This window comes from Aegilops tauschii, chromosome 2 (genome assembly GCF_002575655.3).
Source record: "Aegilops tauschii subsp. strangulata cultivar AL8/78 chromosome 2, Aet v6.0, whole genome shotgun sequence".
In the NCBI taxonomy this organism is placed as follows: domain Eukaryota; kingdom Viridiplantae; phylum Streptophyta; class Magnoliopsida; order Poales; family Poaceae; genus Aegilops; species Aegilops tauschii.
The window spans coordinates 449,735,520-449,756,247 of NC_053036.3; the positions used below are offsets into that span (position 1 = coordinate 449,735,520).

The 20,728-nt window shown below is 48.1% G+C and overlaps 1 protein-coding gene and 2 pseudogenes across 7 annotated transcripts; 2 read left to right on the plus strand and 1 right to left on the minus strand.

Moving 5' to 3' along the window:
* Nucleotides 1-6,800: 6,800 nt before the first annotated feature.
* On the plus strand, nt 6,801-12,420 carry LOC109771995 (protein NRT1/ PTR FAMILY 4.6). 7 transcript variants are annotated; one of them, XM_045233151.2, is made up of 8 exons: nt 6,801-7,166; nt 7,319-7,636; nt 7,724-8,239; nt 9,036-9,174; nt 9,310-9,527; nt 10,724-11,164; nt 11,263-11,387; nt 11,496-12,420. In XM_045233151.2, exons 4-8 carry the CDS (start codon nt 9,087-9,089, stop codon nt 12,301-12,303), a joined length of 1,680 nt encoding a protein of 559 aa, XP_045089086.1. In that variant the 5' UTR covers nt 6,801-7,166; nt 7,319-7,636; nt 7,724-8,239; nt 9,036-9,086; the 3' UTR covers nt 12,304-12,420. The 7 variants fall into 7 exon arrangements, with proteins under 7 accessions (XP_045089086.1, XP_020186276.1, XP_045089088.1 ...); XM_045233152.2 differs by lacking the exon at nt 6,801-7,166 and having other exon boundaries at nt 7,252-7,636; nt 7,724-7,782; nt 8,094-8,239; XM_020330687.4 differs by lacking the exon at nt 6,801-7,166 and having other exon boundaries at nt 7,241-7,636.
* Nucleotides 12,421-12,698: 278 nt separating this feature from the next.
* Nucleotides 12,699-18,694, plus strand: LOC109772006 (protein NRT1/ PTR FAMILY 4.4-like; annotated as a pseudogene).
* A 10-nt stretch (nt 18,695-18,704) lies between these two features.
* On the minus strand, nt 18,705-20,382 carry LOC109772002 (uncharacterized; annotated as a pseudogene).
* Nucleotides 20,383-20,728: the final 346 nt, after the last annotated feature.

A 20,728-nucleotide genomic window follows, 5' to 3' on the forward strand; every position in this document is an offset into this window, starting at 1 on the left:
AAAAATATATAAATAAATAAAAAGACGGTGTCAGGGCAAATATTGAAATGCGATGAAATACACCGCACCTGACAAAATGTTGGTAAAGATCATCTGTGCGGCTGCAAGTACCATGGGCGTAACTAGACATTTGCCACTTCAAATTTTGACTCAATCTCCACCACATGAACAATTTCTAAGGTTCCACCTCTTGAGAGAGTATGTTTTTTCTTAACTAGAGTGACATGTACAAGATATTGCACTTGGAAGTCATGACAGGACCTCTTGTCATCGCCCCAGCAAAAGGATCTCCTATAGCCTCAGCAGAAAGATACATCTACCAAGATAAAATATCGAACAAAATCTCAGGACATAGTTTATGACTTCCAAGCATTAAAAACGAAATGGGATGAGGAAGCTAAAGAACAAGCCAAATCCTCGTTGATCATGCATGGTCATGAGAAATTATGACAAAATCTCAGGACATAGTTTATGACTTCCAAGCATTAAAAACGATTTTTTTTTAAGAAAAGGAGGAAGACCCCGGCCTCTGCATCTGGACGATGCATACAACCATTTTATTAATTATTAACACAAGACCTTACAAAGTCATACAACAGTAAGACTAAAACCACCGTCTAAGCAACATCTGTCGCTACTCCTATCCAGTTGATGAAGGGGCGCTGATAGTCTAGGCCTAATACCAAACAGACCTCGCAGCCAAACCTAACATCTAAGACCTGAGGTCCCAACTAGGACGCCTGCCGGGTATGGGCACCCACTAGTCTGGCGTGCTCCTCAACCAGGACGCCTGCCGGGTACGAGGCCGCCACAGCCACCTGCCACCAATCCATCTTTAGAGCTGTACTGCTGCATCTACCTTGCCCGGTCTAGCTGCCGCCGACGCCACCACTACGCCAGACAGGGTCGACCTCCTGCGCGTGTCCATCGCCACACATCTGACGCCAAGCCTCCACTGCTCCCATGCCGCCAAGAGCCGCCGCCATGAATATGTAGAAAGAAACACCGCTCCACCGAAGAAGCCATCCGCTGGTCCCTCGAGCCCGAGTGCATCTCCAAGAATGCCGCCCCCAAGGGGGTAACGACACATGAATGCCGCCGTCATCCGATCAACTGATCTAGGGTTTCCCCCGGAGGTATTGGGTGAGGTTGGGAGTTTTACCTCGATGATGCCTTCATGAAGGAAACAATGATAAAGGCATCGTCATCACCGGCTCCGGCCAACGACCGAAGACCAAGTTTTCACCCGGATCCGTCCCAAGAAATCCACCCGACAACCTGTGCACTGTCTTGACCGCCTTCAAAGCCCCAGATCTAGCCGCCTAGATCCGGCGACCAACCGCAACAGCAGTGCCACCGTAGGAGCCCTGGCGCACCGGCCACTGCCTGAATGCGCCACCACTGGAGCCTGGGAGGAGGGCTCCCACTCTACCTCGCCAAACCGCGAGAGCCGCCGAGATGGATCCCGCACACTCATCACCGTCTCTAATCGGAACCAATCCGTGGCAAAACCACGAGATCGCCGACGCAGATCCGCCTTGGATATGGACTGCACCACGCCATGCCGCCGTGGGAAGCCCGAGCTTCACCCGCCGCCACCTTCCAGGGCCGCCGCCCCGGGATCCAGCCGCCGCCGATAGGCCGAGCTGCCGGCCACCGCGACCAAAGCCGCCATGACCCCGTGAGCCCACCGACGGCCGGCGCCACCAGATCTTCCTCGAAGCCTAGCAACTCCGTCGCCTCTGTCCAGCACCACGCCGCCACCTTGCGCCATCGCCCAAGACGAACAGCCGCACCGCCGCAACGCAAACCGGGGAAGGAAGCGCCCCGGCGCCATGGGTGACCCGCCTCACCTGATGGCGCGGGAGGGAAGAGGGCCTTCGCCGCCGCCATCAGCCGCCCGGGGCTTCGCCCGGCGACCTCCTCTAGCGGCGGTGGAGGGGAGGGGGAGGATGGACGCGCCCGGCAGCGGGAGCTAGGGTTTCCACCCGAGCCGCCCTAGCGGGAGGGCGACGCGGGGGCTACGTAAAGACAAAAAGGGATGGATGAATGCCTGGGTCAGCATTAAAAACGAATGGGATGAGGAAGCTAAAGAACCAGCCAAATCCTCGTTGATCATGCATGGTCATGAGAAATTCTGACAAAATCTCATGGTCAAGAATCAATGTTCGTTTTCTCTTCTTAGACTTCTCTCAAGTAAGAAAGAGGAAAATAGTTAAATAAACAAAAAGACGCTGTCATGGCTAATACTGAAATACGATGAAGATAAACCACATCTGACAAAATGTTGATAAAGATCATCTGTTCAGCTACAACATGTTGCACCTACCATGGATAAGTAGAAGTTTTACATTTCAAATTTTGACTCTACACCATATGAACAATTGTAAGATTCCACCTCCGAGAACCACCTCCCTTCGCTGATCATGCATCTACCAAGATAGAATATCAAACGAAATCTCAGGATATAGTTCATGACTTCCAAGCATTAAACAAGAAATGGGGCGAGGAAGTTGAAGAACCGGCCAAATCCTTGTTGATCATGCATGATTATGAGAAATTCTGACAAAATCTCATTGTCAAGAATCAATGCTCCTTTTCTCTTCTTCTTACACTTCTCTTAAGCAAGAAAAAGGAAAACAGATAAATAAATAAACGAAAAGATGTTGTCATGTCTCCTATCGCTGCAGCAAAAAGATATATCTGCCAAGATATATAGGATACCAAACAAAATCTCAGGACATAGTCTATGACTTCCAAGCATTAAACAAGAAATGTGGCGAGGAAGTTAAAGAACCAGCCAAATCCTCGTTGATGATGCATGATAATGAGAAATTCTGACAAAACCTCATGGTCAAGAATCAATGGTCCTTTTATTTATCTATTTTCCTTTTTCTGGCTTAAGAAGAGAAAAGGACCATTGATTTAATCAATGGTCCTTTTTCTCTTCTTATTACACTTCTCTCAAGGAAGAAAAAGGAAAATAGATAAATTAACAAAAAGACGTTGTCATGTAATACGATGAAAATACACCACATCTGGAAAATGCTGGTAAAGATCATCTGTAAAGCTGCAACATTTTGTACGTACCACGGATAAGTAGAAGAACAACCTCCCTTTGGTTGAAAGCGGCATGCTGCATGTGCAAAATAACTCTATACTGAATATCTGGAAGATCTGCCACAGCATGGTCAACCTCAGACGGTATTACCAGCAACTCAGTTTCGGGCAAAGCAAAGTTTGGGCTCAACTGAATTCAGACTAGTTGTGTTTGTTCAAGCATGATATATCTATTAATTGGGCATCTACAACTCAGCTTGGTAAAACTGAGTGAATCTCATTGGTCCACACAGATCTGTTTGTAGGAATCAAATGGCTTAGCCTAACCTGAAAAGTATGATTCGTTTCACTCTTGCTGATCCTAAAATAATATAGTTGCATGTATCTTGAACCAGAATTGAACAATCTGTCGGAGCTGAATTCTATGTTCATTTGCAGTTTTGGTCGTGCTGCGAAGTTGCCCCAACAGTGCAAACTTCAGCCTTGTAGCCTATTTCCACAGGATACTACATCTGGATATTGTGACCTCCTCAGCTGTGATCACCTATCTGGTCGGTGCAATATTCTTCTTTGCTGCCCTGATGAACTTTATCGCTGGCGCATATATCCAGCGAACCACTGCTATATTTGTATTCAGTCCCCTTGCAGTCCTGGTAATTCTCCTTGCCCATTAAACTCCCTGTAAGAGCAATGTCAATCAAGCCTAATAGTGAAGTAGCAAACTTTTAATGGCCTTCATTATCTTGGTACTATCAAGTAAACTGTGAAGCTTTATGTTTCCCTTTGGCTTCTTAAGTTTCTATTTCGGCTACCAGGTTGAAGTAGAGATGCTGTAGTGAAGCATATTATCTAGAATTTAGTTCCCTTCTTTTTTGTTACTGACGACTGCAGTTATTGTATAAGATAGGATATAATTTTAGTCTTCTATAAAGACAATAAACATAAGAGCATGAACCAAAGGGTTGATAGTATTTTGTTTCAGTAACTGACCAATTCAAGAGAGTGACCGCCCGTTGATTGAGCAATCTGCCAACAACTTAGACAATTTTGGCCATGTGTATCAGTGTATGATCATGCTCCCATATACTCCCTCCGTTCCATAATTCTTGTCAACGGGCGGTCATTGTATGGAACGGGGGGAGTACTTAACAGTAACTACTATCAGATCATTTAGGTATCTAATAATTGTGATTGTGGAAGTAGATGACAAATCCTGAATTCTAAATATTTTCTGTTCAACGACACAGGGCTATATGTTGCTAGCATTGCAGGCATACTTGCCTTCACTACATCCTCTGGATTGTGAGATAAACAAAGAACCAAACAACTGTGAGTCAGCTAAAGGTTGGAGCTTAACACTGCTCTACTTGAGCTTATTAATGTTTGCCATCGGAGAAGGCTGCATGCGCGCTTGCATACCATTGCTTGGTGGAGATCAGTTCAGCAATGATGATCCAAAAGAAACACATCTCAAGAGTACGTTCTTGAGCTGGATCAAGTTTGCAAACTCCGTTGGAGCACTCATGGGATTGGTATTCTTAGTCTGGATCGAGAACAATTTGGGCTGGGCCCTTGGCTTTATGATATCTGCACTTATTGTACTTGTAGGGCTGTTTGTGGCAGCCAGTGGACTGCCTTTCTATAGAACACAGAAGCCTAATGGAAGTCCTCTAAAGGGAATATTGCAGGTAAAACTTCATACAGAGCACAGTATGCATGCTAATTATGAAGGTTCCAGTACTCATTAGTCTCATGTCATCGTTCCTACATCCTACTCCAAGTGAACAACACAATTCTAGACTATCCGGTCCAAGTTTTACAGGGTAGAACAGAATTTTGCTTGATCCCAATGCACTGTATTAGTCATTCTTATAATCTTAATCCTGAAAGGTCACCATGTCCCATCCCTAACTAGCATATTAGTTACTCATCAAGCAATAAAGGAATCAACACGCTAATTTTGAAAAATTGAATGTGTCTCCTCCTGCATCTATCAAGTTAAAACAAGAAAAACTGAAGATGCAAATGGTTCTCAACATTCAAGTTATATTCTCCAGGTTCTTGTCACTTCATCAAAGAAGAGGCAGGTTGCTACCATAGATGTTATCGAGCTGCAGGAGATAGGAGCGGCGGATAGTGTTGATGGGGAAGGCAAATATGACAGCAAGAGCACTGGGTAAGTTCCTTAGTGGTCAATATTCCCAAACTCTTGCCTTCTGTTTAGCTAATTGTTAGTACATTTATATTTCTGAAAATAAGTAGAAGTGTTACAACCTAGGATGTCAACAATTTAAAGAGTAAAAGAAATGCCCGGACGTAGCAATATCGTGATATTAACTCAAGTACTCAACTATAATCCTTTTAGCATATTCTTAGAAAAATCTAGAATATATTTGATGGAGGTAACAATTCATTTTCATTCTGCAGCACCACTCGGGTCGAGGAGTTAACAAAGGCCATCACCCAAATGCTTCCAATCTTCATCAGCTGCTTGCTCATCTACCTGCCCTTCACGCTGCTAATGACACTAACGATACAAGTCGGCAGCACCATGGACAAAGGGATAGGCGCGATCCAGATACCTTCCGCCTCTCTCATTGCAATCCCAACAGCATTTCACATGCTTATGCAACCATGCTACAGGCAGATATTGACGCCACTGCTAAAAAGATTTACAGGCCACACACACGGAATCACCCCACTGCAGAGTATCGGTGCTGGCTCGGTGTGCGGGGTAGCAGCAGCATGCCTTGCGGCGTTAGTGGAAACAAGAAGGCTGACCGTCGCAGAACAGCATGGACTAACATCGACAGGAGCAGGCGTCCCGATGTCCGTGTTCTGGTTGGTGCTGCAATTCTTCCTGCTAAGCATCATGGATGCAGCATCCTTCAGTGGACTGATTGAGTTCATAAAGAGCGAGTCATCCCCAGAAATGAAGCTGGTAGCACCGGCGGCGCAATCCATCGTTGCTGGAATAGCAGCCTGGTTGGCATGTGCCTTCATACAGCTAGTGAACAATGCGTCACGGCACGGAGATGGCGGAAGAGGGTGGCTAGATGGAGCAGACTTCAACAGGACGCGCCTTGATCGTTTCTTCTTGTTGCTGGCAGCCTTGGAGCTGGTGGCACTCATCAACTATGCTTTCTGGGCGAGGAGATATGCCAAGACGCAACAGAGCAGTGGTACTGGATTAGTTGGTGATAGCTCTGAAAACTAAATAGCCAAGCATAGCGAGATACATAGGCAAATAGGTGATAGACCAAATATTTTTTGATGAATTGTTTTAGATAGTGTATCAATGCTATACAGACTGTAACTGAGAAGTACTATAATTGGACCGATCAATATTCAATAGTAGCTTGACAGCACCAGTGATCGATAAAATGTGTCATATAGATATGTTCCCTTTCAGGTGAAAATGGACAAAACTGGCCCTTGTCTGAAACTTCAACACAAAATGAACCCAATCTGAAAATGTTTCACAAAATGGCCCTTTTTTGCACGACGCCCCAAACTGGGCGCCATGCTAGAGAGCATGACGCCCCGGGCTAGGGGCCATGGTTGCGACATGTAGCATGACTCCCCGGGCTGGGCGCCATGCTGAGTCATATGTAAAAGGGCCACTTTGTGAAATATTTTCAGGCCATTTCGTGTTGAAGTTTGGAAAAAGGGCCAGTTTTGTCCAATTTCACCCCTTTTAGTGAAGAGAAAAAAGAAGTGTCACACAAAGTCATCAACAGATTCATTGCGAATCGTGGTAGATGGAGTAATTGGGTAAGAACCATCGTATCCATCTTCCCAAGTCGATAACCCTCGCAGTCTTCCAGCTGGAGGCCTCAGCGCCGCGGCACCCCCAAACTAACCACGAAACGCGGTGGCCGGAAAGTAAAAGTGATAAAGCAGTCCAGATGCGGATAAGGAAAACCTACCGCGGCGAGTCTCCGGCGAAGCGCGGGGACCAGAGGTGTTGGACAATGCGGGGACCGAAACGGCGAGGTGGACGGCCGGTGTGCGTGAGATGGTAGGGAGAGTTGGGGAGTGGAGGGGCTCGTTCGCTCGGCTCGGCTCGGCTCGGCGGTGGACGCCGGTGGCGAGAAGAAATGCAGGTGGGTAGTCCAGTTTACCTCGACAGCTGGGATCAGCTTATCAGTCACACCGACGAGTGGGTCCCACCTGTCAGCATGCCCTTCTTGCTCCTCTTCCTCTCTCTCCTTTCTTGTTCGGCTCTTCCCCTCACCAATCAATCACAAGCCCCCAGCATCGTGGACACTGGCGCTGCAGTTTTCAGGGTTGGCAGAAGCTACGTCTGAGGTCCACGAGACAAGGAGTGCGGACGCGGACCGTGGAGGCGACGGCGGCGGCTGAGCTACGTCTGACTGAGGCACCGCCGCCGTTGGCTGCGGCAGGCGCGATGGAGGGACTCGGTGGATTTAATCCACTCAGAGCCAGCCTCTGGCCACCGGCGCCCGCCCGGCGGCCACTCGCCCTGCCTCCGAGGCTCCGTTATTCTTCCCATCCATCCCAGATTGAGGCGGAGATGCCGCTGAGAGAATTTTGCCCCAGGAGAATGCAGGAGGTAGTATCTTTACAGTTTATACGCTTTACTTCATGTAGCCCACATCGATTTGTCAAACTTGACATGCATTGCTTCATTGCTTGACAGATTCTTGCTGCGGTATGTACAACATGACCATGTGGATAATGGTTATGAACACAAGAACTGTATGTCTTTCTTCTTAGCTTTCAACTCTCAGATATGACTTTACTATTGTCGATATGTCGTTCTTTTTTTTCTTTTGTTGGGCTGTTCGTGTTTGGCTGTGTGCATCCTAACTATGCAGAGGCCGGGTGTTGCTCATCATGCTTTGTATCCGCTTGATGCTACATTTTGAGTTAATAAAAGCACCCTTTATCGGAAAAAAAAACTCTCGAATGTCACAAGCAAACACATTCTTGTAGTAGTCACGACATCAGCAGTACATCATAACCTCACAAGCTAGATGGATACTTGGATATGGATGAAAATGATGCAGGGATGATGAATATACCACAAAGGCTCCCCCCCCCTTGCTTGTGTGCTGGAAAGAGATACGTTGTTGTCCGTTAGCGGCTTGGAGGAGGATTAACATACCTAACCAACAAGTGATGTTGATTGCAGTTCTTTGACTTCTCTACTCTGGTATGGCCAATGATGATATTTGAATTTAGACTTCATTTTCTTATTGGCTTAATGTGCCTTGCTTTCTGATTTCTAGTAAACCACTAAACATATTAATTACGTTAGCCCATGAATAACAACGAGTAGAAAATACTCACTCCGTTTGGAAGTGTACGGCGCAGTTTGACTGTCAAGTGAAAGCTCTGACCAGCAATCAGTACCGCAGTGTGAACACAAAGTTGATACCTTATGCCATACATTTACAAACATGGGGAGTATATTTTTTGTCTTGACTCAATGCATTGAGCACCGATTGATAATTTGTTGTTTTACTTTTGAATTTTTATATACATTGTTGTCAGGTCGCTTTCATACGCGAGCCTTCCAGTTCATAAGCTAAGGTGCACTACTCTAAAGGAAGTTAGCCTATCAAAGGACTTGTTCTCGAAACAATTAATGAATAAGGAGCCAACTTACAAAATGTTGCTATCAGGATGATGGCACACTGATATCAATATCTGCTAGTTGTTGATACTTATTGACTTCAATAGCCTCATTGTACATGGCACCTAATCTTTTATTTTTCTACTTCATCATTGCTCAATGTCTTTTGTAATGCCCAAATTTTTAGTTAGTAGGAATTATGAACAATGGGAGTCAAATTATTGTTGATAGTTTATAAAATGGAAGTCAAATTAGTGTTGATAGTTGGTAACAATGGAATTAAATATTTAAGAATGTTTGATTAATCCTGTTGATGCTGTCACTCCTTTGAATATGGATATCACCTGCTTATTTATACCCCTCTTATGGTCAGGGATGCTATGGGCAGGCAGAAAGGAAGTGATTAGGAGGAATAAGAAGCACCATGGCACTTGTAGGCTTCGTGGATTGGAGGGGAAATGCCATCAGGAAAGAGGTGCATGGTGGAGTCAGAGCAGCATGGTTCTTGTACGGTAATTTACTATACACCGAATCTAGTATGCAGACATTTATATATGTGTGGGCATACAATATCTCATTGTTTCTATTTTCAAGCTTCTGTTCTGAGTTCAAAACATTGAACTATTTTTTTGTAATCTCCCTTGCAGTTCTGACTGTGGTAACCAACGTGGTTATTATCCCAAACCTGCTGAATCTGGTTACTTATCTTCATGGAACAATGCATATGGGGGTCTCGGCCTCTGCAACTACAACCACTAATTTTTTTGGTGCCACATCCGGGTTTGCAATGATAGCAGCTTTCCTCTCCGACTCCTACATTACTCGCTTTAGAACTATGCTCCTCTTTGGTCCATTTATGTTTCTGGTAATATCCATCTTCCTCTGTTCAGTCATCTGCATGATTTCTGATTTTCCTTATGATCCAATTATTATTTTGTTACTTACATGTTCTCTTTCTTTTTGTAACAAGAATTGTGCCCATGATAGAGATTAGAGAGTGTTAATAATACCTGTTGGGCTTTATCAAATACTCCCTCCGTTCCTAAATATTTGTCTTTTTAGAGATTTTAAATGGACTACCACATACGGATGTATATAGACATATTTTAGAGTGTAGATTCACTCATTTTGCTCCGTATATAGTCACTTGTTGAAATCTCTAGAAAGACAAATATTTAGGAACGGAGGGAGTAGTTTTTAAACACAAGCAGCTATGTTAGCTAAAGAAGTGAAAATAAAATCCTACCACCTTACTACCCTTGGATTGGTCCTAAAAATGATTACAAAGTTGCTGCAAATTTATCATAATTTTGATATACTTTTATTGTAATTATCCTAATTGTGATGTGATCCCACAAACATGAGTAAACCTGTTATCTGCTTTGATGAAGACTTTTCAGAAGCTGAAATGTATGGACGTACAAAATTGGAAGGGGTGAGGTGAGAATGGACTGTAAATAACTAACTATATTACTAAAGCAGCGATGCTTCTCTAACATATGGAGAAAATACTAAAACCTAGAACTGCCTTATATAATAATAGAAAAAAATCAACCAACAGGAACTAGCACCTGTGGTGTTTATATTTAGAACAACCGTGAGGCACCGCTGGGAGACCAAGCCTCGAACATGGGTGGGCTGACCAAGCACACAAGCAGATAGTTAACTGGGTGATGCTCAGTTCTTGAGAGCTGCCTTATAACATAACATGCTTTAGTACAGCTCAATTCCTGACAAATAATACTTACTCTGGCATATCCTGGACCATTAGATCCACTTAATGTGAATATGACGATAGTTACGGATGCCTTTTGGTGTAAAAGGCTACTACGCCATCTTCATTGTTGTCCTATCCTATAAATCCTTACATTAACACCCTTCATGATCTTTACTTGTAAAAAAATATAATTATGCTGCAAAATATTTTTCTCAGCCTCTAAAATACCTTTATAAGGATGTCCACGAGTGAAATGTCACTGGCTGACAGCTGTTTTATGCACCTTCTATAGGAAATTATATATATAATGCTATTGTTTTATAATCAAACATGCATCTGTGCAGGGTTATGGATTGCTCGCACTGCAAGCCTACCTTCCTTCACTCCGTCCACCAGCTTGCAACATTGAAGCAGAGCTAAACAGCTGCGAAGTGGTCCATGGATGGAATGCTACCTTATTGTACACAGCCTTGTATATGACTGCATTTGGTGATGGTTTTATCCGTGTTTGCTTGCCATCCCTCGGAGCAGACCAATTTGACCATGAAGATCCCTCTGAGTCCCGCCAACAGTCCAGCTTCTTTAACTGGTATACCTTCGGAATCTCCTTTGGAGGTTTTGTAGGGCTTATTCTCATAGTGTGGCTCGAGAACTACAAAGGGTGGGATATCGGACTTGGGGTGTGTGCCATCCTAATTCTGCTAGGATTGCTCATAGTTGCTGCCGGTTTTCCCTTCTACCGCAACCAAGTACCACAAGGAAGTCCTCTAACTCGAATACTGCAGGTCGTGCTTCGTATTCCTGGCTTACAACATAATATGCCATCCCAATTCTCAGGAAATGTGTTAGAAACATTACTTAACTACAATTTTGCCTCTCCCAGGTTCTTGTGGTTGCATTTAGGAACAGGAAACTTGAACTTCCTGAAAAACTGGAGGAAGCGACGGAAAGCTGCACTGGGACAAGGGCATGTTCTGTTGATGCACTCGCTCCAACAAATAGTCTGAAGTAAGATTCAGTGAAATAATACCTTTTTCTGACTTTTGTATGTACTACTTATCAAGTTGGCATTGAGAGTAGTGTATGAGATTATAGACTGTTCATGCATCTTGGCAGATTCCTCGACAAAGCTTGCATCAACCGTGGCCAAAGTGGAGCCTGGTCAGTTAGCAGTCTGAGAAAGGTGGAGGAGACAAAAGTTATCCTCCATGTGCTTCCTCTCTTCGTCAGCTCCATGATCGGATATATATCGAACGTTATCCTCTTCACATTCACTGTGCAGCAAGGCACCATGACGAACACAAGGCTGGGCAAGATCCATGTTTCCCCCGCGACACTCTTTATCATCCCCATCATATTCCAGATGCTAATGCTTGCTGTCTATGACCAGTTCCTTGTGCCATTCTTGCGTAGACGCACAGGCTATGTCGGTGGTGTCACTCATTTGCAACGCATTGGTATTGGGTTTGTCACCATGCTACTTGCGTCAGTCATTGCAGCAATTGTTGAGAGGAAGAGAAAGGAAGCTGTGGTGCAGATGTCCCTCTTCTGGCTTGCACCTCAATTCTTTCTTCTTGGTGTGGCAGATGTGACATCATTCACCGGGCTCCTTGAGTTCTTCAACAGCGAGGCACCACGCGGCATGAAGTCTATTGCCACAGCGTTGTTCTGGTGTGCTCTGGGGCTCGCGTCCTTGCTGGCCACAACGCTGGTGGAAATTGTGAACAAGGCCACAAGGCATAGGCGCCAGGGAGGCTGGCTCGAGGGTACAAGCTTGAACAACAGCCGTCTTGACCTGTTCTACTGGGTTGTGGCTGTTGTCGGATTGCTTGGCTTCTGCAACTATCTGTACTGGGCCAAGAAGTATGTGTACCAGCACAATCCACACATCGTTGAGACATCGGTTGATCAGGATTCGCCTTGAAATATTGCATACCCGTTGTTTTTACTTGAGTACAAATGTAACATGTATGATTCACCATAACATGGATCAGTTAAGTTTGCAAAGCAATGTAGAAGCCTGTAACCGGTGTTCTGCTCTGATGTGCTGTGCTGATTGGTTGGGTTCATCCTTGATATACTCCATTTGTGAAATTGTCAAAAGAAATGGCTTTCTGCATAACACTACCTAACGTGGATTGTTCATGTCAAAATAATATCCAAGGGCAAATATCTTACTTCTCCTAACAGTGAGTTATGGTCTTTGGTTATATTTCAGCATTGGTTACTACGTACTCCTGTAGAAGGTGTGTATATCATTCACCTTCAGTATGTATTAGTTGTATACATTATACGGTAGCTTTGCTTTACTCCCATAAATTCATTTACTTAGCTGAGTCTAATGATTAAACTGGGATCATCAGTTTCCTTTGGAAAACTGAATCATCACTTCAGGCTTTGGAGTTGAGGCAGGGGCACGCAGCATTTGTGCCACCTAGGGGCGCTGTTGCTCCTCCCCACAGCTTTGGGACGCCTCCCAGGTGACGGCACCAGTAGTCCACTGCTCACTGAGTAACCGAGCATGGCTTCGACTGGCACCCGACACCGCAGTAACCCCACTGGCTACAGCACAGGTCAGGGGGGCAGTTGCCGCTCTGCGCGGCATTAGTTTGACTCTCCAAGTTCAGTCTCCTGACCAAATTAATCTAATAAAGTAATATTGTATGGGTTATGTTACACAATATTGATAGGATTCGTAATCAAGAGCACTTTCTTATAATTCTGATATTGTAACTGCTTACAAAATAGAGTAAAAGAAATTTACAGGCAAAGTTCAATCTTGGGCAGTCATATTGCGCCTTTCATTTCCAAACAGAGGGAGTATGCTATTTTGAAGAAGAAAAAACAGAGGGAGTATGCTTTTTGTCCCATGGACCAGTGTGTCGAGCACTGGTTGATAATTTATTTTGTTGTACTGCTGAATTTTTATATACTTGGTTATCATGTTGCTTTCAGACGTGAGGTTTCCAGTTCACAAGTTAGGGTGCTCTACTTTGAAGGAAATTAGCTTATCAAAAGGACTTGCAAAATGTCACTTTCATGATGATGACACACTGATATCCATATCTGCATGTTTGTACTTGTGGAATTCTATAATCTCATCTTACATGTCCCTAATCTTTTTATTCTGCTTTGGCATTAGTGAATGTCTTTATAGTGTCCAAATCCAAGTCAGTAGGAGTTACCAACAAATGGCAAGAATCAATGATTCTTCCTGTCGATGTTGTGTCTCCTTTGAATATGAGCATCCACATCTGCTAATTTGTACCCCTGTCAATTACTTAGGGATGCCACATGCAGTAATCCGAAGGAAGAAGAAGCACCATGGCACCTGGAGGCTTTGTGGATTGGAGGGGAAACGCCATTAATAAAGAGGTGCATGGCGGAGTCAGAGCAGCTTGGTTTTTGTACGGTAAGTCATTATGCACCAAATCCTTCTGCAGACATATTTGCATATGCGTGGGCTGGGCATATGCACTATCTCACTGTTGCCATTTGAAGCTTCTGTTCCGAGTTCAAAATATTGAAGCATTTTTGTATGATCCCCCTTGCAGTTCTGACTGTGGTAACCAACGTGGTTATTGTCCCAAACCTGCTGAATCTGGTCACTTACCTACACGGAACAATGCACATGGGGGTCTCAGGCTCTGCAACTACAGCCACTAATTTTATTGGTGCCACATCTGGCTTTGCACTGATGGGAGCTTTCCTCTCGGACTCATACATTACTCGCTCTAGAACTATGCTCCTCTTTGGTCCGTTTATGTTTCTGGTAATGTGTGTTTTAGTCTGTTCGGTTACCTACATGATTTCTGATTTTCTATTACGATCCAACGGAACTATTCTTTTATTCTTGCATCTTTTCTCATAAAATTTATTTTCTTGTATTTCTCGTCATTGTGATGTGGTCTGACCAAAGTTAGGGAGAAGCGTTATCTGCAGTGAAGAAGTAATTTCCCAAAGTTGAGATGTATGGGTGTACAAAATCATATGGTGTAAGGGTGAGAATGGACTCTCAGTATATCTAACTCAAACAGCTATGCGCCTGTTACATATGGAGCAAATGCTAAAACTGAGAACTACCTTACAATTTGTGGTGGTTTAATACAGCTCATGTCCTAACAAACATATAATACTTACTCTGGCATATCCTTTACATAAAATCCACTTGATGTGGATATGAAGGGATACCTTTTAGTGTAAAATGCTAGTATTAGCATCTTCTTGTTTGTTGTATCCTATCAGGCCTTACGTTGATACAGTTTACGATGTTGACATGTAAAAAATGTAGTATTAATTATGATGCTACACAATTGTTTTCTTAGCTTCTGAAATTCCTTCATAAGGATTTCAAACAGGCTTAGATTTTAACACCAAGTTCTTACTAGTTGACAGGTATTTTTGCACCTTCCATAGGCAATTGCACAATTGTAGTATAATCAAACATGCATTTGTGGAGTGCTGGCTGACAGCAGTACTTTTGCACCTTCTATAGGCAATTGTGCCATTGTAGTGTAATCAAACATGCATTTTTGCAGGGATACGGATTGCTAGCACCGCAAGCCTACCTTCTCTCACTCCACCCACCACCTTTGCAATAGTGAAGCAGAGGTAAACAACTGCAAAGAGGTCCATGGCTGTAATGCTACCTTACTGTACACAGCCTTGTATATGAGCGCACTTGGTGCTATGCGTGTTTGCTTGCCATCCCTCGGAGCTGACCAATTTGACCACGAAGATCCCTCCGAGTCCCGTCAACAGTCCAGCTTCTTTAATTGGTATACCTTTGGAATCTCCTTCGGAGGTTTTGTAGGGCTGATTCTCATAGTGTGGCTTGAAAATTACAAGGCGGCTGCTACGAATAAGTCGGGTGATTTCTCGAGAAAATCATCCGCCTAGCCAGCCGTTGGATCTGCCAGCTTGCAGCCGCTCGATCGCTGCAAGGCCACAGCAGCAGCAACCACGCGATGCTTCAACGCAGCGGTTATGGCACCTCGGCAAAGCTCCACTGCAGCTCTCATGGTGCACTGTGCGGCGGCAATTGCTCCAATGTAGCATCGACGACATCCGGCGAAGCTCCAGCGCAGCATCGACGGCGCCGGCGAAGCTCCATTGCAGCGCCGGCTATGCTTCCGGCGGATTGCCGTTGCTCCATTGCAACACCGGCGGTGCTACCTGACAGCTTCAAGGCAACATCGCCGGAGTTGCGACACCTCTGTCGAACACTCGCCGCGGTCACCGTCGCAACAACGCGCGACGCTCCATTGCAGCTCACGGAGACGGACATGGCGGGCGGTGGTCGGCGTAGAAGCTTCTCTCGATTTGTGGTCTCCGACGCGGCGGTGCTCCATCACAGCACCGACTGCCTCCATCGCAGCTCCATCCCGTCTCTCTCCTCACGGTGTTTTTGGGCGGCGGGGCTCGCAGCATCCCTCGAACTCGACGGGGAGGAGGGAGAGGGGGAGGAGGAGGAGCAAATCTCCAGCCGGCTCCGCTTCCTCCCAGCGGTCTGCATCAGGGGAGTTACCAGAGGGAAAGAGACGAGGGAGAGAGATGCTCGAGAGGAAGATGACTCGCGTGTGGATGAGGATTGATAGGGGAAAACGATGGAAATCAACCGACTGATTTCAGCGTGTCGTAAGCCGCCTCGTTTTCGTGACACGTGTCCCCTCACGCGCTCTCCCCCTACCTCCGCATAACCACTCATCCCTGGCATCCTTATCCTTTCCCGTCCCCCGACCCGGCCTCCACACTCGACCCCACCTCACCCCCCGCCCTCGCCGCCGACGACGCGCCCCTCCTCTGCCGTAGCGGCGACCCGAGATCCGCCCTTCCCCGACGACCATGCCGGTGGCGCAGGCGGGAGGGCAACCCGTGGCTGCAGACAGCGCCTCGTCCCGCAGGAACCGCCGCCGCCAGAAGAAGTCCTCCAACGCCAACGCCGCGGCTGCCCCCGTGGTCGCTGTTCCGGCGCCGGTGCCGCCCACGCCGATGCAGCGCCTCTTCGACACCAGCCACGAGGTCTTCGCCGGCTCCGCCCCCGGCTTCGTCCCCCCGCCCGACGCCGTCGCCCACCTCGCCGCAATCCTCAGTGAGCATCCCCTCCAGTGCCGTCATGCTACGTGGGGGTCACCGGTGCTGCTACGGTGGAGCTGCAATGCAACACCGGTGGCGGAGCTGCAACGCTGCGTGCATGGACCTCAAGTCATCGGCGGCGCGGCAGAGCTGCGATGCAGCGCGTGTACTGCTGCGATGGAGCATGGACAGGCGGCTGCCGGTGCTGTGATGGAGCACTGTCGGACCACCAGTGCTGCGACGGAGCAGCTCCCTTGCTGCTATGGAGCATCGCCGGACCACCGGTGCTGCGATGAAGCAGCTCCCTTGCTGCTATGGAGCATCGCCGGACCACCGGCGCTGCGATGAAGCAGCTCCCTTGCTGCTATGGAGCATCGCCGGACCACCGGCGCTGTGATGAAGCAGCTCCCTTGCTGCTATGGAGCATCGCTGATGGCTACCTGTGCTCCGATGTAGCACTCGGCGGCGGCTCAAGGTGCCGCATCGCAGCGCTTGCGACGGCCACCAGTGTTGCGACATCGAAGCAGAGAGGGGAGTGGGGGGCTGGTTCCTGGTTGTCGGGGGAGATGTGCGTGCGTTGACCAGTCCATTGGCTGAGAGGAAGGATCAGACGGTTCGGCCGGGCTGATCTAACGGTCAACTAGGCGGCCTAAAATTTCCTGGCATCAGCCGGCTTACGCCTAGCATCGGCCATTGATAGGTGGAGAGGATAAGGCTGGGGATGCGGTGGGCTGGCCTCAAAGAGGGGCACGTGTCAATCGGAGGAGCAGGTTTACGTGAGAGACAAATCATCCGGCTGATTATAAACGTTTTCCAAATTACAAAGGGTGGGATATCGGACTTGGGGTGTGTGCTGCTCGGATTGTTCATAGTTGCTGCTGGTCTCCCTTTCTACCGCAACCAAGTACCAGAAGGAAGTCCTCTAACTCGAATGCTGGCATACTGCAGGTTGTGCTTCATATTACCGAAAAAGGCTTTCTCCCCGCTTTATAAATAAAGCAAACCACCACCACAGCCAACGGATACAATAAGGTTCACACCCACACACACAGACAGAAAGCGAAACAGGACAAGTAGTGCGAGGTTCTGCTGAGGGCACAACTCAACAAGCCCAAAACATAAAAACAAGAACACAACAACGCGGGCAGGCCGCGGGCAGGCCGCAGATGACGAGATCTAATCCGGCTCTGGAGGTTGTGCTTCATATTCCTGGCTTAAAACACAATGTGCCATCAGAATTTTCAGGGAATGTGTTAGAAACATTAGTTAACTACAATCTTGCCTCTCCCAGGTTCTTGTGGTCGCATTCAGGAACAGGAAGCTTGTACTTCCTGAGAAACCGGAAGAAGCACAGGTAAGCTGCACTGGAACAAGGACAAGTTCTGTTGCCACACTCTCTCAAACAAACAGTCTGAAGTAAGATTCACTGAAACAGTAACATTTTCTCGCTTCTATGTGGACTATTTTCATATTTTGGCATGGGGATGCTGGGAAACCTTTTGTTACTCCATTATCTCATTGATAGTGGAGCGTGGTCATTTGTTTCGTTTGAAAATAGAAGTTGTAGACACTCTAGAATTATAATAGTGTTCCCTACTATAAACTCTTTCATGCATCTTGCTAGATTCCTCGACAAAGCTTGCATAAACCATGGCAAAAATGGAGCCTGGTCAGTTTGCAATACAACGAAGGTGCAGGAGACGAAGATTGTGCTACGTGTGTTTCCTCTCATCATTAGCTGCATGATTGGATATGTGTCGGACATTATCCTCTTCACATTCACTGTGCAACAAGGTCGCATGACGAACACAAGGCTGGGCAGGATCCATGTTTCGCCCGCGACACTCTTTATCATCCCCACCACATCCCAGATGGTAATGCTAGTTGTCTATGACCAATTTCTTGTGCCGTTCTTGCATAGACGTACAGGCTATGTTGGTGGCATCACTCATTTGCAACGCATTGGTACAGGCTTCGCCACCATGATACTTGCATCTGTCATCGCAGCAGTTGTTGAGAAAAAGAGAAAGGAAGATACAGTGCAGATGTCCCTTTTCTGGCTTGCACCACAGTTCTTGCTGCTTGGCGTGTCAGATGTGACATCATTCACCGGGCTCCTTGAATTCTTCAACACCGAGGCGCCACGGGGCATGAAGTCAATTGCCACAGCCTTGTTCTGGTGTGATCTAGGGCTTGCGTCATTGATGGCCACACTCCTGGTGCCTGGTGGATTTTTTTGAAAGATCCAGCATCGCTGGCATTTCATTGATAATAGCAGGAAGCAGCGGAAAACAACAAGGTGGTGAAAGTCCTAGGACCAGATCCGAAGATCAAAGAAAGAGAAAAGGGAAAGAAAAAAAAAACTACAGCCCTAATAGCCGCGGCTCAACACTCCAAACCAATCCATACTAGGCAGCGCAGCGACTTCGACGGCGAACTACTAAGGAAGCTAGGCAGGGGTGGCATCACAGAGATCACCGAACGAGCCATTTGTTATGCGTCATCGTATACCACCGCCCCCCACTATGGCTTTGACTTCACAACAAAAGGCAGTCGAGGCACACCCACGGACACGCCGGAGAAGAAGAGCCGACTACCATGACCAAGGCCACGCCTCCGACATTGCTCACCATCGTCATCGTTGCCACAGAAACCACCGTGTCATCGTTGCCACAGAAACCACCGTGCGTGTCCAGTTGTTGGAAGCACCAAAGGGATAAAAGTCTTCAAGATGGTGCCCTAAAGAGGGGAACGGCGTTGAAGACGACGCCACCGCCCGACCCTGCAGCAGGATCTGGGTTTTCACCCGAAAGACTTGACCCGGGAGATCTGGCTGTGCTATTCCCGACGACGCCTCCAAGGAGGATAGCGACGCCCACAGGCGCCGTCGTCGCCTGCCGGCCAGCATCGGCCAAGCTTTCACCCGGGGCAGCCACTCCCATGCAGCAGGTCGAGGTCGACCCGTGCCTCCACTGAACCGCGCACCCCCCACACAGCAAGCGCGCCACCGCTGTGCCGGGCCACCACCAAGCCTCCCCGACGGCGGGCCTGCAGAGACCATATCGGGTCCTACACTCCGCATCCAACCGCGGTCGGAGCCTCTCTGCTCCAGCACCGCCCGCGCTCGCCCGCTGCGCAGCCTCGGACCTCCTCCACTACGCACTGCAACCGCGCGTAGCCTCCGGCCTGGACGGGCCCAGATCTGGTCGGCCGTCCGCAACCTTGCGCCTCGCCTCACCAACGCCAGCCCCAACATGCTCGCCGGATCCGCGGCCGTCCCTGGCCACCAACTAGCCGGATCTGCAAGTGCCCGCCACACCACCGCCAAGGGCGCTCGCCGCAGCAGCGAGCCACCCGCGCCCGCCCGGCCACTCAAGGCCCTGGTAGCACCGCACCTCCCCTCTGCCTCAAGCACCGGCGACTGCGCCAGATCGCTGCAGCCCCGCGCCGTCTCCTTGCGCCTGCCCGCCCGCTCAAGGGCCCACGTAGCACCACAGCTCCTCTCCGCCTCGTCCACCGGCGACGGCGCCAGATCCGCGCAGCCCCGCGCCCGCCATGGCACCAGAACCTCGCGAGCTTGCCCCACTCGCGCTCCTCCACGCACCTCGCCGTGCCGAGCTCCCTTCCCCGCCAGATCGAGCCACCCGCGCCGCTCGAGCCTGAGCAGAAGGGACCAATGGCCCCGCCGCCGCCGACGCTGCACAGGCTTTGCCTGGCTGCGCACACCGGCGGCGGCGAGGGGAGTAGGTGTGGTGGGTGGGCTTCCGGCGGTGGCTAGATTTTCCTCTCCCGAGCCGCCCGTGGGAGCGGCGCGAGAGAGGCCTGTCAAACTGGCATTTGTCCTAGCCTCCTGGTGGAAATTGTGAACGTGGTCACAAGGCATTTGCTTCGGGACCGCTTGCCCTCGGGGACAGAAGTCCGTAAGCGCAACGGCCCGGGCGACGACATTTGCCCTCTCTGTAGTGTCCCGGAGATGGGCTCTCACATCCTGTTCTCTTGCATGGCGGCGAGGGCGCTGTGGAGCTTTGGGCGGGACGCACTCGGGCCCGACAGGGAGGGCGGAGACCTGGTGGAATTCTTGCAGGCCAGGGCAACCCAAACTGGGCGCAAGTGCCGCCTATTCTGGCTTATATTTGCGGCATTGACATGGACCCTTTGGACTACTCGCAATAAAATGGTGATTGAGCGGATCTTCCCGCGACAGGCGTCTGATTCGTTCTTCAAATTTCTGGCTTTTTTGCAGCACTGGTACCCGCTTGCTAGGCGGCAGGATC

Bases quoted from the DNA above. Each gene is read 5' to 3' on its own strand.
- LOC109771995 (XM_045233151.2), top strand. From the start codon at position 9,087: ATGGCACTTGTAGGCTTCGTGGATTGGAGGGGAAATGCCATCAGGAAA. The intron at 9,175-9,309 runs GTAATTTACTAT...TCTCCCTTGCAG, and splicing joins AGCAGCATGGTTCTTGTACG to TTCTGACTGTGGTAACCAAC. The intron at 11,165-11,262 runs GTCGTGCTTCGT...TGCCTCTCCCAG, and splicing joins CTCTAACTCGAATACTGCAG to GTTCTTGTGGTTGCATTTAG.